This window comes from Macaca nemestrina, chromosome 5, assembly GCF_043159975.1.
Source record: "Macaca nemestrina isolate mMacNem1 chromosome 5, mMacNem.hap1, whole genome shotgun sequence".
Classification (NCBI taxonomy): Eukaryota; Metazoa; Chordata; class Mammalia; order Primates; family Cercopithecidae; genus Macaca; species Macaca nemestrina.
In genome coordinates this window covers 126,994,816-127,013,770 of record NC_092129.1, presented here as the reverse complement: position 1 = coordinate 127,013,770, position 18,955 = coordinate 126,994,816, and the positions used below count along the sequence as shown (strand labels likewise).

Genomic DNA, 18,955 nt, shown 5'->3' with positions numbered 1-18,955 from the left:
TCTAGAGCAAATCATAAGTGTATATGTTCTTTTTTCCTTTCAGAACCTCTAGCAAGATATGTGATTCTTTCAGTTTCTTGGATATAGATACTCTCATTTATTTATTTAAAACCAATTGTCATCACCATAAATTCAGCAAAAGGGGAGCCATATGGTTTTATGAACAAAAATGACTTAATTACTTCAAAAGATAAGATTCAGATAAGAGAAGGAAATATTATCAAATCTTAGAATGTTTAAAAGATCCTCAGATAAGTGGACATAATTCAACTTTTTGAACTTAGATAAATAATAATGAGAAACTGTAGTCAAAACAGCAGGAGAAAAAGAAAAATATCACCCTTGATCTCGGAATTTCTTCTGCTACTTATTAGCACTGTCAGCTGATATTCAGATTACCCAGCCATATAGATCATCTAACCTTTGACACAGATAAATTAAACCTCTGACAACACAGAGGCTTAATTTTGAGTTCTTTCCCTGAGGTAAAAACAACTCTCTTAGGGATACGAAGAATAACACAACAAACTTAGCCAGATACTTCCACTTAAAAATAGCAGATTCTAGGACTTATTAAATTTAAGTAGATATTATATTAAGAACTCTGCATTTCTCACACAAATACACTTAAATTTTATAAACATAAAAGAATATTCAGTTGCAAATTATACCTTTGTTTAATATATAATCACATGTGGACTTTGGATACTGGAATATATGTTTCTAATTAGGAATATACTGCAATTCAAAAGACGTGGCAATTTTGGAAAAACTTATTTTAACAGAATACATTTAGGAGATATTACTGGATATTTTAACTTGGAAAAGAAATGTTATCAGTATGTTAAATTACTATGCAGGTAGGAATGAAAAACAACCCAAGGTTGTAGAAAAAGATGAATCCTGTTCTTTGTTAACATAGCTCTGGCCGGGCGCGGTGGCTCAAGCCTGTAATCCCAGCACTTTGGGAGGCCGAGGCGGGCGGATCACGAGGTCAGGAGATCGAGACCATCCTGGCTAATACAATGAAACCCCGTCTCCACTAAAAATACAAAAAAAATTAGCCGGGCGTGGTGGCGGCGCCTGTAGTCCCAGCTACTCGGGAGGCTGAGGCAGGAGAATGGCGGGAACCCGGGAGGCGGAGCTTGCAGTGAGCCGAGATCGCGCCACTGCACTCCAGCCTGGGCGACAGAGCGAGACTCCGCCTCAAAAAAAAAAAAAAAAAAAAAAAAAAAAAAAAAAAAAAAACATAGCTCTAACAGTTGTCAATTACTGGGAATGAACAACTACAACCAAAATTATCACAGGTTCAAAAGGAGAGAACACAGCAACATCCTGCATAATGAAATGTAAAATTACCCACTTTCAAGTTAATTGTCCTGATAACAAAATACTTCATTTGAAGTTTGCAGAATAATATTGGCGAAAATGAAAGAGGATTAAACTGTTGGTACTTTTAGAAAATCTCTGATTTTCTAAAGTCTAAATCTCAAAATCTCAAATCTCAGCTTTCCGATCATTTTCTGGGAAATACCATTTATATGGTGGAGAGTTTATGCGGTTTGCTATAAACATCAGCACAACAGGTATTAGGGACCATTGGACTCTACTCTTTATCAAAGACTACTGATATTTATTTGATCTTGTGTTCTACGAACATTAAAATCCTGCTTATAAATTCAATTATCTTTGTTAGAATCCATTCTAGTGTTTAATGCTTACTAATAGGTTTACTAACTCAAATACTAGTAATTTGTCCTGAGGCATTTTTAAACAGGAGTTTTTTATGCTAATGTTGGCTAGCCTTTAATAAATTAGCCCCATATATAATCCTATTAGGTTACAAAAAGCTTGTTTCCCTTATTTACAATGATGAAATTAGTAATCTCCAAAAATATGTTATTTTTCTAAGAACAAAATGGGTCTCAAAAAACTACCATATTAAGTACTAATAATTTAATATTCTGTGATGTCTATGAATATAAGCATCAATCATTGGTTGATGCCAACTAATATAAGCATCAATTGATCATGATACATATGTCTGAGTGTTCATTTCTATTGACTTCATACCCTAGATTGAAACAGGTTAAAAGTTTCTTACCAGTAATTATTTTATCAACCAATATTATTAAACATGAGCTTAATAACATTACTGCCTATATACTCTGCTGTCAACTCAAAGTTTCAGAATATATATCAATCTGACCTTTTTCCTGTGGACTATCACTTGTGAATTTATCTAAAATTTATTTAAATCATCTGTAAAACCTCCGCAATAAAAGAACTAGTCCCAAGTTAAAGGAGTGATAACCAGAGCTAATGTAAGTGAAAAGTCTGTACAATCTCTAGTCCAATTTATCATACAGACCTTTATTTGTGCCCTATCACGTGCCAGCTACTATCATCTAATACAACTTCACATTCCTTGTAAGGTAATTACTATCACACTCATTTTATTGATGCAATAGCTAAAATGGTAAATATTTTGTCAGAGCCCAGATTTTAATCTAGTTTTCCTAATGATTTCTTTTTAAAATGTTTATTTCCAGAATGTAGCTATCTGTTCATTTATCCTCATTTAAATTAAATATCAAAACTTTAAATTCTAAGTTACTGTAAGCAGTAAGTTTCTTTATTTTACATTTAAGTATCAGTTATAATATAATTTGACAGTTTAATATCTCTGAAATCTTTTTTTCTTGATTTGAGTACAGAATTTAGTGAAACTTTAAACTTTCTGACTTTAAACCTAAAGTTTTACCTTGATGTGGTTGAAAATTACGCTATGACTTTGTTTTCAAAATGGCTTTTAGAGTCCTACTTCTAAAAAATAACCTTATAATGTTTCTTGGACATTAAACAACTCTCTGACAAAACAACATTTTGATGACTTGAATACAAATGAATCAGAAACATATGGATTGAATTTTTCTTGATATATAAGCAAGTTTGAATAGAAAGAAAAAAAGTCACTGGCAAAATTCATTCCGAGTATTGCCAAACTGAAAATGTCTGAAAACACAGGGCTTTTTAAAAGACATTCTAATGAACCCAAAAATACTTTCTTTGTTTTTCCATCTCTAAATTATTCTATAAACCCAAGTTTGAAAAAAAGAATTAATCTACTTGGAAGGCTTAAACTATATAAAGCATCAAACAATGGAAAATTATAGTGTTTGGGGGGAAAACTCAAGTCTTTAAAGTTAGACTAAATTGTTATCTGTGTAATAAACTATGTGCATATGTGTGTAGGAAAAATCATTACTGTAGATTTATTAGCAATGTCAATAAAGACCTAGTATGTCAGTTAATTAATGTATCATTATAATGTAGAGAACTGGAAATCTTACAATAATTTAGGACAGATTTAAGTCTATTCATTTGCTATTAAAAACAAAAATAGAATTTATTTTATCATAGAGGTTTTTTAACCACCATGAGAAAGTGCTTGAGAACTTTAAAACCAATTTTGTAAAACCGGATATAACATCTTGTCTGGAATCTCTAAATTTTGCCATTAAGAAGCAGCAATATATTTTTTTCATTTGCTTACTCGTATGTTTGTATTATTTTGCTGAAACAAACATATGGAGCTCTGATAATTATCAGCATGAAAAAATAATAAAATATACTTGAACGCTCTTGCCAAATCCATTGCAGTTCATTTGTCAGATTTCTAAAAAGAGTATTTCATAAACTGACATAATTTCCACAGGCTCTCTGAGGAATCAAAATGCTACTTTTGGTTTCAGCAGCCTTTTGATTCCCAAAATATATTTAGACCTTTTTGGTATTTTTTTTCACAGGGGCAGGCTAAACAAAATTTAATAATACACATCACTGACTTTCCTTTCCTTATGATTTAAACTATTTAACTTCTGTACTGTGGTTTGCTCTACAAAATTCTGCTCCTATGTTGCATTAAACTAGTTTAGTTACTAATAATCCAAAACTCAGTTTGGAATGTTTTCTTAAAAGGAACATATTCAGTGGCAAATGAACTACAAGAGCCTTTTAATTACGAACTCACACAATTACCATTCAAGACATCTTGAATACATACGACCTGCCACTCTTGTGCCACGCACTGAGAGTACAAGTGCGAATGAGTGATACATGTCCCATGACCTCATGAAACTGACATTCATTCAAACCTGTAATCACGGTGGTGTTACTGTGATTGATTAAAGTAATAAGTTTAGTTCTTTTTTATGGCTCACGATCAAGCTACAAGAGGATATTACATTTAATTTAGATTTCATATTCCTTACATGATTTGTTTACAGATTACTTGCCTAATAGCATCTGCAATTACATTTTATACATGAAAGTTGTTCTAGCCAATCCTGGACTGTTAAATTTTTCCAGAATATTCCATGCCATTTTGACATGGTGTGCATCTACTTACTGTTTCTTCATCCAGGAATGAATTATCCTGTCCTCACCATCGCTTCCCATACTTCCATGACTTCCCTTCCTCTTCATCTGTATTTCTTAGGATCCTAACTGCTGACCCAGTTTCAAGGCCACCTCTACCATAGCTCCTTTGGCTCCATCCCAGGTGTCTTTAGCCATGTATGTTCTGCTTTTCCTTGGTGTCTTTGTTGTATCACTGTTTTTCAGTATTAGGGCACTTTGTTCTTTCTAAAATTAGCTACCTATATCTGTCTCTTAGGTGATATGATTTGTAACCTGCTGCCTTGCATGAACAGATACTCAATAATTGTATGTTGGACAAATGGATAAATGAATAACAGTTTACAAATGAATTTGAAAGCAGACTATCCTGAGTATCATCCTTTCATGATTTTCAACTCCTTTTGCTTAGAAGAAAACATTCGGAATATATTATTGAAAATAAAAGATGGTCTGTCTGCTCTGAAGCAACGTAACATTGAGAACACCAGCCATGGTAATGAGTGAAGCTGTAATAAGCTGAAGCATCTGGTTATTCATATTTACAAAGAAATGTCACATGTATATTCTCCATGAGGTTGCAGTTAATAAATCTAAGGTGCCAGGAGAATCAGTTACTTTCCCAAGGCCCTATCTGCTCCACTTCTGGTTAAAATCTGTGTTAAGTATTGCCTAAAAGCAAAAAGCCAGCTAGCCTAGCATGTTTAACCATCTGAAAATTCTTCAAGTTAGACAATATCAGAGAGATAAAGAAAAGCAACAACAAAAGGCTGTATATCTCAAACCTAACTCTTAAACATAGAATTTGGAAACCTTTTAAAGGAGTAAAACATTAGTTTACTCTAGGCTAAAAACTAACACACTAGTAATTTAAAGTCAAATTACCCGTGCAATATAAGAGAAAATTAATCAGAGAGAAAGGGAAAGTCAAAATACAGACTAGTTCTCAAAGAGAAAAAGATAAACTGAAAACAACATTAAATAATGGAAATAGTAAAAGAGAGAACCAATACAATGTAAGAGTGGGGGTAACAAAAAAAAAATAAAAAAGAGAAACTTTAGAAAATCCATATGGGGCATGAGGGAAGATGGAAATTAAAAGGAAACAGGCTGATCATATTTCATAGATTTCTTGATTTGTTTAGTTAGACATTTCAAGCATATCTCCAAAGAGGAGAGTGGGAGAAGCACATATCACTAATTTCATTTTTCTTGTTAGGGCCACATACCAGGGAAGGAACGATGGCTTACCTCCCCACTGCCAATTTCCCAGTCATATTTCTGACCAAAAATGTACAGTAGCTTAACACTAAGAATTCTTAGAAGATTATTTAAATTTATGCCTTACTCAGTCTACATTTATAATGCTTGAACTCTGAGGATCCTTTAATGATAATCTTAAAGCCATAATTGGACTCTAACCTATAATCCAGAATATTTGAATTGTTTATGAAAATTCAGCCATTGTAATTAAAAGCTATGGAAAAATCTGTATTTGACAGCAGAGGAAAGGTCTGAAATTTTGCCTATGACACTTTCAGTAAGAACTTTCTTTTTCTAGATCAAGATTTGAGACCCATAACACATTCACTAGACTAACCCTTTAATATATTCCATTTGTGTATGAACTTCATTCCATATACATAATCTTTGCAATCACAGCATCGGCCATGGTATTACCCATAGGTGTGAAACTGGCTGCAGGTAAAACAACGCCATAATGAAGTCTTCAGTATTTATAGCAACAAATCTACTTGAAAAAGGTCCAAGACAGGCACAACTTTTACTTACCTCCATGTTTATTAAACAAGGCTTTTGTGTAACACAGCAAGGAAAAATGAGGGAGGCAGACTGTAGGCCTAATGTTTTTCTTGCCTGATTCTGTGACAACTAGAAGCAGTGAACTTTAAATACGATACGTTCTCTTATTAATGATCTTTTTAAAAATTATCCTCCCTGTCCCTGTTGATAACATTTTTGGGGTAGAGAATAACAGCTCAATGTAGATCTCCATGATGTTTTTTATAAATATTTAAAATTAAACATTAAGTATTTAAAGATAGGACACCATTAAATTATGTATTATCCTCCTATCATGACAAATATAATTTTAAATGACCTGCAAGGCTAGATTTGGGTTTAGAGTGTTTGAACTTTGCGTGATCAAAGGGCAACAAAGTTCTGAATATATTGGCCTAGGCTTTCTGAGTCTTCTGAGCAAATATGCCAGTGTCACCATCGCCACAGTCTGCAAATTCTGTTCCATGTGTCTGAATTGCCTGCCCCCCAACTTCTTCCCCAATCATATCTTTGTATTTCAGATTATAGCTCAAATCTAGTCACCATCCTATGTTCACAGATCCATTGAACTCCTCAGTGTGCTGTGATATGCATTCAGTAATACTATTGTGTTATTACTAACTCGTACATCACTCAAATGCAAGTCTCATAAAGCCATCTGCATTGGCTCACTTTTATATCTCCAGAATCTCGACAAGTGCACAGCATATAGTAGGTGCCCAATAAACTCTTGTGAGCATAAGAATTACTTCTGGACCTTCTCAAAAGTGAAGATTTCCTACAGACCCTTCCACAGGTAATTCTGGAGCAGTAGTCTTTGATCAAACATTGCAATAGGTAAGGAACTAACTTGGTATTATTTTTCTGCAGTTTTTTGTGACTCATTCCATCCCCATCTCCCACTTCGTATTATTGGTAGCTCCTTTACTTCCCTAGTGTCTCTTTTGATACATGTTTATCCTTGTTTTAGTCAAGCTTTAAGACACAATTTGCATATAGTAATATTTATTCTTATTTGATGTACAGTTCTATAAATTTTTACAAATTACATAGTTGTGTAACCACCACTACAATCAAGATAAAGATCGATATCACTTTATATATATCTTTCTTTTGGTATTGTTGTATTAGAGTAGTGCTACTTAACTTACATATACAGGTCTTCAACACTAGACTAAAAATCCCTGGAGAGCAGTAGCAGTACCTACATCTTCTTTACCTCCCACCCCAGAGTCTGACAATAAATGTACTGGATGAATGTGTCCTAAATTGATTAACTAACTAATATAGTTTTGCACTACGCTATGGAATGTGCTGTCTTGGACATCATAAATATAAAACATATATTGGTTACATCACATAAAAAACAATAACACTCAATGTGTCAAACAAGCTTCACAAAAAGTATATAAAATTCAGTGCTTACCATCCCCTGTTTCTGCACAGAGCTGTAAGCCCAAATTGTTCTGTGGATTAATCACCCAATGATTGCTGGTCACAGTGATATCAAAGACAAGCCAACCCACATCTAAAGCTTGGGCCTTTCTTGTGTCTAACAAGAACAGATCTGCATCCCTAAAAAGAAAAAGAACAACAAAAAAAGTTAAAGGTTTAAATGAAGATCACTATTTCCTAGACTTAAGTGAAAACATTACAAAAGCAGTCTGTAAAATAACACGAGTTAAAGAACAAGTAGAACAAGTGACTCAAATAAGTAATAAGACACAAAACCCTTTGTTACTAGGCTCCCAATCAAACCTGATACAGATTAGTAATCTCTATCTGAAAGTAATTTCCATTTTCCTGCTTTTCACCGGCCTTTATAAACTGACTTAGTGCTCTTAATTTGATCTCTGGTCATCAGTGTTCCTGGTAACCACCATCTGTAAGTAGTCCTCAAAACAAAGGATTAAACTGAATAGAGACAAATGAAAGTAGCTGTTCCAGTTTGTATGAATGTGAAATCTCAAATGAATGGAACACAGGCAGGATGTAATGTAATCATCTGTTTTAGAAAGAGTTTTCTAATAGTTTTTCTATTTTTATTATATAATTATTTTATGGATACCAAACACCAAGATAGGATTACAGAGTGCACCACTGGTTTAAGGGATAAATCCCATGAGTTGAATGGTACAATCTATGAGAACTTTTGTTAATATCTTCTGCAAGCTTAAGTCCCCTTGGGACAGTAATGGCTATGAATATGAACTTATGTACTTTAGAATAATCTGCACAGTGTTACTGTTATTAACATTTATACTTGTATTTTTGAATCTTAATTTTAGCACTATATTTACAAATGTATAAACATTTGTTGAATTATAATGAATAATTTATTATTCTCTTACTACAGGCAGTCTCTGAGCTAAAATTATCTATTTGTGACATTTAATCTTTACAACAGCTCCTTCGTATTGATAAAATTCAAGCTCAAATAGGTTAACTGTAAAACACTGTATCTCCCTCAAGGTAGAGTAGAAGTAACACCCTTATGCATTTTATGACCTTTGATATTGTATTGAATCTATTTAAGAGCATATTATTTATATAGAAAACAACAGAGCTAGTCATAATAAGCCACGTTAAATACTATTTTACTGCATTTTCTGTCTGTATATATCATAGAAGTCACTATGGGTGGCTTACAAAATGTGAAAATACATTTTTAATAAATCATACTTTTTAAAGAAAAATACTCTAAAATTAAAATTGAACTGTTTTAACAAAAATGAAGTTAAAAAAAAGTGTCAGTATCTTAGAAACTACATCTTTGTTTCCTAACTAGATTTGTACTTTTTTTCTATTAATCTAGAGAAATTCAAGTAAATGTAATATGATAATGAAATCATCTAAATAATCTAATGTTTTATCATCTTTTCACAATTACAGTCATAGTGTTTACCAAAGGAAGGTCTGAAACACTTTTTTCATATAGGACTCAGTTTTAGATACTGCAGATATGTGACAAGCATGTCGTACAAAGCAATAAAATGATTCCTTTAGTTATCACTAGAATGTGTACAACCCTTTATAGTCCCAGTGTGATAGCATGTCAGTTAAATTCTTCCTCTCCCTCCTAAATTGAAAAATCCTCCAAATAAGCAGATAAGAAAATAAGAATTATCTTAAAGTTTTGAGATATTTGGTAAATATCTCTGAGACCTTAATCTTGGAATTAACTCATTTACACTGTTCACTTCTTAAACAGGAGCAGTCACCCTGTACCTTGGGAAATACTTGAGTGCTACACTGATTTCAGGTCTGCTTTCATTTGAAGTATGGCAAACATGTCCTAATCAATTCTGCAAGGCTCATAATGTCATCCCTTGGCATGATATTAATAAAAACATTGAAAACAAAAAAGAACAAGGAGGTAAATTTTCAGAAACAAAATTAACAAATTTCTTTTGGTGGTCATTTCAATGATATTTTCTATTATTTTTAAATTGTGCTATCTCTTCAGGAAAAGAAAAAATTCCCCAAACTCTCCATGTTCAAATCCCAAAACTTTCCAGCATGTCTATGAAGGAAACAGTTCCAGTTTTAATGTATATATTTAGAAAAAGCATCACGTATGTCCTAAATATCTAAATTTCAGTGATGCAAATTGCAAATTAATTGGAAAGTAAATCTAGCAAGATGAAGTGGTATGGTCTAAAAAGAGTCACATATTTCTAGTTCACCTCTGAAAAGTTATGAAAGTTCAATTGATTTCATAAGTGCAGTTTTCTATTAATGGTCAAAACTATTTTACTTGTGACTGACAATTTCTTTAATTTCTCCCTTACATATACGAAGCTCTTCTGCATTACCTATAGACAACAGAATATGCTTGACAAGAATCAAGACTATGACTAATAAACACAGCAGTAATAATTCTGTAATTTTTACTCATACAGTCCCTTTCATAGCAGTTTCTTGAAAATAAGTTCCCCCTAACCCCATTCTGTAAAATGTTAGAGGGGATTTCTTTTGAAGTATAAAATTTCTCCACTAAAATATGGCACTTATACTGCCGGGAATAGTAAAATATCCTAAGTATTTCCCATGAACAGTATAAAATAAACTTGTTAAAGTTGCCTGCCTCACCAGTTTTACTTGACTTTTTAAAAGAGCTTCTTACAATATCCAATAAAAGAACATTTTAAATAGTAATGCATTTAAGAACAGTGCAATAGACAGAATACATGTATATAGAAAAAAACATATTTATTTGTAGCAAAAATAATTCCATAAATCCTTTAAGGTGCAGTTACAATACTTAAAATTGAAGCCTACATTGTAGCAAAGAAAAAGCCCATTTACATGAATGTACATAAGCAAATATTTCAGAATGGTGTTTGTGATTGTTTTCTAAGGCTGTTATAACAAAATACCAGGCTAGAGTTTGCAATTGATTTTCTCCCATTTCTGGAGGCTAGAATTCCAAAATCAAGGTGTCAGCAGGGTCGGTTCTTTCTGAAACCGGAGGAAAAGATCTATTCCAGGCTCTCTCCTTGGCTCATAGATTGTTGTCTTCTCATCATCCCTTGTATCCCTTGATTGTATCCCTTCTCATCATCTTTCCTCCTATGCATGTCTTTGTGTCTAAATTTCCTCTTTTCATAAGGACACCAGTCATATTGGGTTAGGATTCATTCTACTGACCTCACTTTAGGTCAACTGCCTTTGCAAAGACCCTATGTCCAAATAAGGTCACATGCTGAGTTACTGGAGGCTAGGATTTCAGCATATGGGGGAGAGGGCACAATTCAACCCATAACACTAATACTAATACATAACACTAATAAAGTGGGTTTTAAGGCAGGGATATAAATATTCCTGGAGGTGAACAGTCTGTCTGTATTGACAACATAGCACTTACCAAGATTGAGAGGTTTTCAAAAACAAACATGTGAAAGTAAATTTATATTAATAGAAATCATCATGACTAAAATTTGCATTTTTCTTTTTCAGGTAAAATTTCATCGTTCATCTTGAGTATGATATAGATCAGTATAATAACTTCCTATATAGTTAATAAAGTCATGTCATTGTTAAACACAAAGTCATGTTTAACAGATAAAGTTAGATTTGTAGTATCAGATAAACTTATCAGATATGAAATATTTAGGAATATTAAGTTTAGCTACTCAAAAGTGAATAATAATGTATAATATATACATACATTTATAGTCAATGCAAATACATTTGAGCAGGTCTGACTCATCATGACCAGAAGTTTAAACATGTCTAGTTAAACATGGGCTATTGGTGTGTTTATGTATATTTACTTGCATGAGTGCCTTTTATTTTAGTGAAAGAAGAAAGAGTTTTGCAAACATACCTTGAGAATCTTAAAATACCGGAAGGACACTACACTAAAGACTAAGCAACAGGAACCAAAATTCAGCAGAATTTAAGTTACTACCATTAGCATAACTCAACCGAAAATGCTAATTGGTGGAATGAGAAAATTGAAGCTATGTGGCTAAGAAATTAATATTTATCATCTTTTTATCATATCAATGTAGTGCTATAAAGATTTGGAGATCAGACAGATCTTGAACAATTAAGGAATTCCTCAGCCTCAGTTTCCCTGTATATTAAAAATGGTATGATAATCCCTGCCTGAAAAGGTTTGATCAAGACAAAGTCCAATACTTTGAATATCTATCTGGTTAAGAGGTAAATTATACTTAAATCTGCAATCTTTTATAGGGTCTGCCATAATCTTAAATCTTTTACACTTAAATCTGCAATCTTTTATAGGGTCTGCCATAATACAAATGTCTCTAAATTGCTGCATTTTGACCTGTGAGGTTTGGGAAAGTATTATTTAGGGAAGCACATTACCTTCAAATGACCTCAATCAGTGTTAATTTGGTATTTACAAGAAGGGGGGAGAAGAAAAAAAGAGGAGCAGAAGGAGGAGAAAAGGAGACGGAGGAGGTAAAAAAGGCATAAAAAAATTAGAAAGTATTTCTGGGAGTGTTGTTTCAAAAATTCAACTATTGACTGTCTTTACAAGTTTACCTGTGGAGGCCAAAGCAACTCCATCTTGAAAGCTAATCCACTCTATTGGCTTCTGATTAACTTCTGTTCTGGGAAGGCTTCTAATATTTTCTGTTTATCTATTTTCCTTGTGTAAGAGCAGGTACTTACCACAAATTCTGCCTTTAGGTCAAACAACCTTTATGACATCATGCTTCAATTGTCCTACAGTTCACTTCTGAACCATCCCTTCTCCCCTGTGATATATAAGCCCAAGTTCTGGGGGTAATGGTGTGGGAATCCACCATCTCAACTTGCTGCTGCCCAAGACACAGACATGGCTTCTGTTTCTAAGTCCCTATTAAATATTTCTTCCAAGGAAACTGGTTTTGTCAGCCTGTCTCTTCAGCCTGTCAGATTCCTGGGACTTTGGGGTAGGTTTGCACACACCTCCCCACAGTGAAACTTCACCTTTTTAAAAAGCACTTTAGAAAGCACTTTACAAAGCAAAGTACCCTTTCCTTACATAAGAATAGAGTCAGAGACTGCATTGTGGATGTAACATTTATCCAGTTAAATGCTAAAAAGCAAAGAACAACAAACACACACACACACACACACACACACACACACACCCGTGGATTCCTGCACTTTTGATAGCATAGTATTTCCAATGACATTATCATATACAAATACACAAAAAAATTCTACTTTTCAAACAACATAGATGGAGCTGCAGATGACATACTTTTTAACACTGTGATATATGATTAAAAATGTGATTCTAGTGATAAAGACATAATGTTGAAGATGCATGAGACAAGTTTGAAGAAAAAGTCATCATATATGTTTTGAGAGTGAAACAAGGAATACTATATTAATAATTTCATATAACATAAATTAAAATATGTATGCAAAATATTAAACTATTATAGTCTTTTCTAAGTGTATTCATTATCTACCTATGTTTACACAAAAATTCAAGTGTATAAACATTCTACTTCTTCCTATAATTTGTTTGATTTTACTTGAGTAAAGGGAATATCATTTTATATCATCATATCATGATAATGTGTTCTCCTTATAATTAGACATATAAGGGATGTGAACAGGCCTAGTAGCACACCAGGCATGTAGTATTGGAAATGTTAATGTCCTCTATTTTCTAGTCAGCTGAATAAATGGAGCACAGAAAAAAAAATTGACCAAGAATGTTTGATGTGAAATCAGTGCATCTGGGATTTTAACTCTGAAAGTAACCAAAATAAATCACAGAATATTAGAACTGAGTAAGACAGAAATTACTTAGCCAAACTATTTTTTCATAATGAAATTTAAAGAGAAATCAAATAATTTTCCATGTTCACTTAGCCAATAGGGGAACCAGAACCTGGTTTTCCACTTTCACAACACTTTCTCTTATAAAATATTAGCTCCCTTTACTCCCAAACCATAACTCACTTGCTTTTCTTATCTTGAAGAAAAGCATTGATATATGGACTGGACCACTAAAAGACTGATCTGAGCCAAGTCTAAAATAAGATGGGTAGAAACAGCTAAGAAGTGACTTTGGCTGTCATTTCACAAATCCATCTATCTATTAATTCATTTATTCACTTTTTCAATTTAATATATTTTCACACTCCGTGGTGGTTTTATATTATATCAATTCAACTAAGCTGGAACTACAGTGTATGGTTTGGGATTAGGGTTGGCTACAAAGGAAATTTGGGTAACATTTAGAAGGTGGCAGTGAAGCAATAGCCATATTTATACTTAGAAGACTATCGTGTGATCAAGTGTTACTGCAACTTAGACATACTGTGGAGATCTGCTGGTTCATCTTATTGGTGTTGGGTGTACAGCTCCTTCAGATCCCACTAATATTCCTTATTTGGTTCCTCGGAATCTAGGGCAAGGCATCCACTTCTAAAAGGAAGCCCTTGGTGGCTAGAAAGTCAACTGCATTATTGAAGTTGGAGACCTGGAGGTAGGTTCCACCTTGTCCTCATGGGTTCCAGATTATCTTCACAGGTTCTGTTTTGTCCTTGTTTCCCGCAGTGCATCTTTCCTTTCTGACTCTCTGACCTGTGAACCTTAAGCCCAGCTTCAGAGGCAGAGCAACAGACTTAAATAGACTGGTTAGCTCTAGGAATGCCTAAGGTCAAATCTCTACCATAAATCCTTGCAGAAGCATTTCCCAGGGTGATAAATCTCCACTTTGCGCTTGGCTAATTACACTGGAACACTTACTTCAGTACTGGAAGGGCACTACTTTGTTGTCTCTGGAAAGGGTGCTCTGGACATGAATCTGCTTTGTCCATGATGCTTCTCCCCAAAATTAACACACATGAACTTCCAGAATGCCTTATTCACTTATTCATGGAATTCCATATTGCATCGCTTCTGATTAAAAAAAAAAAAAAAATGGGCTCATGCTTATGGAAGTCACCAGTCTTCCCATGCTGCCCATCAAAAGGATGGTCTTTGGAAGACTCAGTTATGCCACCAGTTGAGTACCAATATTTTACAAGAATGAACTGATATCCTTCAGGGAAGCTTTATATGATCTAAATCAGTAACTAATATAGCTAGGATGACTGTTTCTCTCATAGCCGGATGTCTCATAGGTGGAAATGGAAGTGGTTCCTCTCAACTCACTATACATGATTCAACTAGCAAAATCTGTGCTTCTGACTCCCAAGACATTGGGCTATGTTGGTCCAGAGCTCTTAATTCCCAATGGTACAATGCTAACTCTAGGGTCTGTAGCAATGGTTCTATTAAACTGGAACTTGAAACAGCTACCTGGCCACTTTGACTCCTCATGCCAGTGAATCAAGAAGCCAGTAAGAGGTTACTATACCATGTGAATTAATTATTCTAAATATCAAAGGGAAATTGGACTACTACTACCACAATATGGGTAATGAGGAGTATGCATTGAGTACAAGAGATCACCTGGAACATCACTTAGTACTCCCTTGTCATATGACAAAAGTCAATGGAAAATCACGGTTCATTGCAGGCATTATTGCTAATGGCCCAGACACTTCAACAATAAATGTGTGATTTACCTACTAGGTAAGGAAAAGTGACCAGTCATGGTGCTTGTCAAAATAAACAGAAAATTGATTGCATAGTAAAAGAAGGAAATTATAAATACTAACTGCAACCATTGACGAGCTGCAGAAATGAGTATTGTAATATTATGGTATTTCTTCCTTATTTTGAAATTAATATATTTGTTTTTTGTATTAAATATATATGTATCTTTGTCAGTACTTTTAACAGCAAAACCACAAGTACTTTTGCACCTACCTAATATATATTAAACAATTCTTTTTTTCCCCTTTTCTTCCCTATCTACCTCCCATCTAAGCAGTGTTGATAGTAGCTAATCACATATTTCAGTATTGAAGTTATAATACTTCAAAGGGGGAGCATGGCTCAGCTAGAAAAGGAATGAACAACATCCAAAGATGGATTAAAAGGCAGAATTACTTTGCTATTACATTTTTTATAAGTTATGAATGGTGCTGGGTGCAGTGGCTCACGTCTGTAATCCCAGCACTTTGGGAGGCCGAGGTGAGTCGATTACCCGAGGTCAGGAGTTCAAGACCGGCCTGCCTAACATGGCAAAACCCTGTCTCCACTAAAAATGCAAAAATTAGCTGGGGATAGTGGCAGGCACCTGTAATCCCAGCTACTTGGGAGGCTGAGGCAGGAGAATCGCTTGAACCCAGGAGGCAGAGGTTGCAGTGAACTGAGATCGCGCCGTTGCAATCCAGCCTATGTGACAAGAGCGAATCCCCGCCTCAAAAAAAAAAAAAAAAAAAAGGAAGTTATGAATGGTTATAAAAGATGTATATTAGTGCCAAATTGACAAGGATGGACTGTTGTGGCTATGTACATTGTCATATTACCTAAATAGAGGTGACAAATCCCAGAATTCCTTCAGGAATTTGCTTGGGGCTGCTTTGAAGGTAGCCATCAGAGAAATCGGAACAGGAGTTGGGTAGTGGAACGAAAGCAGCACCCAAGTTTATGATTGGATAACTGGTAAACTGCCAGACTTTTCTGCTGCTCGCATACATTGTCACTGATCTGCTAGCTCACCTTACTGATGGGAGCACCTGGGCTCTTTTAGCTTCCACTGAATAATAGCTCCATCAGCTTCTCCAAATTCTGGCCCACAATTCCTTCTGCAAGATCACCTCCTTCAGCTTCTCTACATCCTAAGCAAAGGAGTTTGTGGAATTCATGGTGAAGCATACCAATCTCCCCTGCAGGCCACGCACATCATTAAAATTAGAACTCCAAAGGCATGAGAAAGACATGGGTTCCAATTTGTCTCTGAGACTCCAGCATATCCTGAAAAGTTCTAGTTCTCCTTGTTCTCTCCAATTCTGTGTCTGTTTTTCTTCCCAGCTGCCTATAGGAAGCAAACTTTAGACCCATCACAAGATGGAGAAGCAACAGCCTTACATGAACTATTTAACCAGGTCCCATGATTGCAGAAAGTCAAATCCCTATAATAAATCTCTTATTCCTTATGACTCACAATGATTTTATTTATCTTATCAATCACTATCTAGCTTACTCCCTGTTATGGGTTAAATTGTGTCTTTCAAAAACATATGTTGAAGTACTAGTCCCTCGTACTTGTGAATGTGATTTTATTTGGAAATATCTCTTACAAATGTAATCAAAGTTAATATGAGGTAAGCCATATTACAATACAATCTCCTTATAAGAAGAGGAGAGACACAAAGATAGAGACACACAGAAGGAAGAGGGCCACATGAAGATAGAGGAGGAGATTGGATTTACAGTATCTTCACACAGCCAAGGAAGTTCTGGGGCTACCAGAAGCTGAAAAAGGCAAGGAAGCATCATCCTCTAGAGGTTTTGGAGGGTGCATGGCCTTACCAATACCTTGATTTGAGAAACCTAGCCTTCAGAACTATAAGAAAACAACTTCCTGTTGTATTAAGCCATCATAATTTTCAGTCATCTGTTATGGCAATTCTAGGAAACTAATATATTCCCCTGGTTAGGATATTTCACATATTAAATAGGGAATGATCAACAATATCAAATACTGAGGAGAATAAGAGGAAAGACAAAGTATCCATAAGATCTGGTAAGGAGAGGCTGTTGGTAGATGACTAGTTGAGTGGAGTTATGAAAATCAAATTACAGTGCATTGAGGGGTGAATTAAATATGAGAAAGAGAAGGAATTAAAAGTAAAGTTTTATATCTGTGAATATGGTTATGATGTGGATAGGACAATTAGCGTGGAATTTGGGGGAATAGGTGCAAACAGTCATGTAAAGGAATTTTTAATGTGAGAATCATGAGGCTACTTATAGGATGCATTTAAGTTTGTATGTGGAAGATAGAATATCTCACACTATTTCAATGTAAGAAGAGATGTATGTAGACAGTGCAGAAAATCTTCTGGAATCAGCAAATGCGTATTTACCTTTCTACAACATTATCCTTAGAGTTCAAATGCAAACTTTCATTATAAATGAAATTGCCTCTTAGCAAGAGTCATTGTTGTAAACTAATATGCACTGGGGTGGGATGCCCATTCATCTTTTGCTGAAATCTCTTTTATCAAGAGTACTATATTATAGACACATGACAAAAATATTTGCTTGTTTTAAAAATATAATTGAACATTTCTCATTGGTATCATGTGCCAATAAGCTGTAAGACTCATAGATACTTGATTCTATTTATTTATTTATTTTACTTTATGTTCTGGGATACAAGTGCATAACATATAGGTTTGTTACATAGGTATACATGTGCCATGGTAGTTTGCTGCACCTATCAACCCGTCATCATAGTTTTAAGCCCCACATGATTAGCTATTTGTTCTTATGCTCTCCCTTCCCTTGACCAGATCCATCCATGTCCCTGCAAAGGACATGATCTCATTCCTTTTCATGACTGTATAGTATTCCATGGTGTGTATGCAGCACATTTTATTTAACCAGTCATCATTGATGGGCATTTGGGTTAGTTCCATGTCTTTGCTTTATAGTAGAATGACTTATAGTCCCTTGGGTATATATCCAGTAATGGGATTGCAGGGTCAGGTGGTATACCTGGTTCTAGATCCTTAAGGAATCGCCACATTGTCTTCCACAATGGTTGAACTAATTTACATTCCCACCAACAGTGTAAAAGTGTTCCTATTTCTCCACATCCTCGCCAGCATCTATTGTTTCTTGACTTTTTAATAATCACCATTCTGACTTGTGTGAGATGGTAGCTCATTGTGGTTTTGATTTGCATTTCTCTAACGATCAGTGATGTTGAGCTTTTTTTCATATGTTTGTTGGCTGCATAAATATCTTCTTTTGACAAGTGTCTATTCATATCCTTTGCCCACTTTTTGATGGTTTTTTTTTTCTTGTAAACTTGTTTAAGTTCCTTGTAGATTCTGGGTATCAGACTGTCGTCAGATGAGTAGAATACAAACATTTCCCCTCTTCTGTAGGTTGTCTGTTAACTCTGATGGTAGTTTCTTTTGCTGTGCAGAAGCTCTCTAGTTTAATTAGATCCCATTTATTAATTTTGGCTTCTGTTGCAATTGCTTTTGGCATTTTCATCATAAAGTATTTGCCCACACCTATGTCCTGAATGGTGTTGCCTAGGTTTTCTTCTAGGATTTTTACGATTTTTACGATGCCTAGGTTTTTAGGGTTTTACATTTAAGTCTTTAGTCCATCTTGAGTTAAT

General features: G+C 34.6%; 1 protein-coding gene and 1 long non-coding RNA gene across 2 annotated transcripts in view; one reads left to right on the top strand and one right to left on the bottom strand.

Annotated features, from left to right (window-relative positions):
- Window positions 1-18,955, bottom strand: part of LOC105479543 (bone morphogenetic protein 5) — a 123,211-nt gene that overhangs the window by 34,151 nt on the left and 70,105 nt on the right. Inside the window, exon 3 of the mRNA XM_011737547.3 lies at window positions 7,646-7,794. Coding sequence (XP_011735849.1) covers window positions 7,646-7,794 — 149 coding nt within the window. The remainder of the gene's footprint in view (window positions 1-7,645; window positions 7,795-18,955) is intronic.
- LOC105479542 (uncharacterized) lies at window positions 12,495-16,751 on the top strand. The gene is made up of 3 exons (XR_985963.3): window positions 12,495-12,629; window positions 14,109-14,185; window positions 16,627-16,751. It is a non-coding gene; the product is annotated as an uncharacterized lncRNA (long non-coding RNA).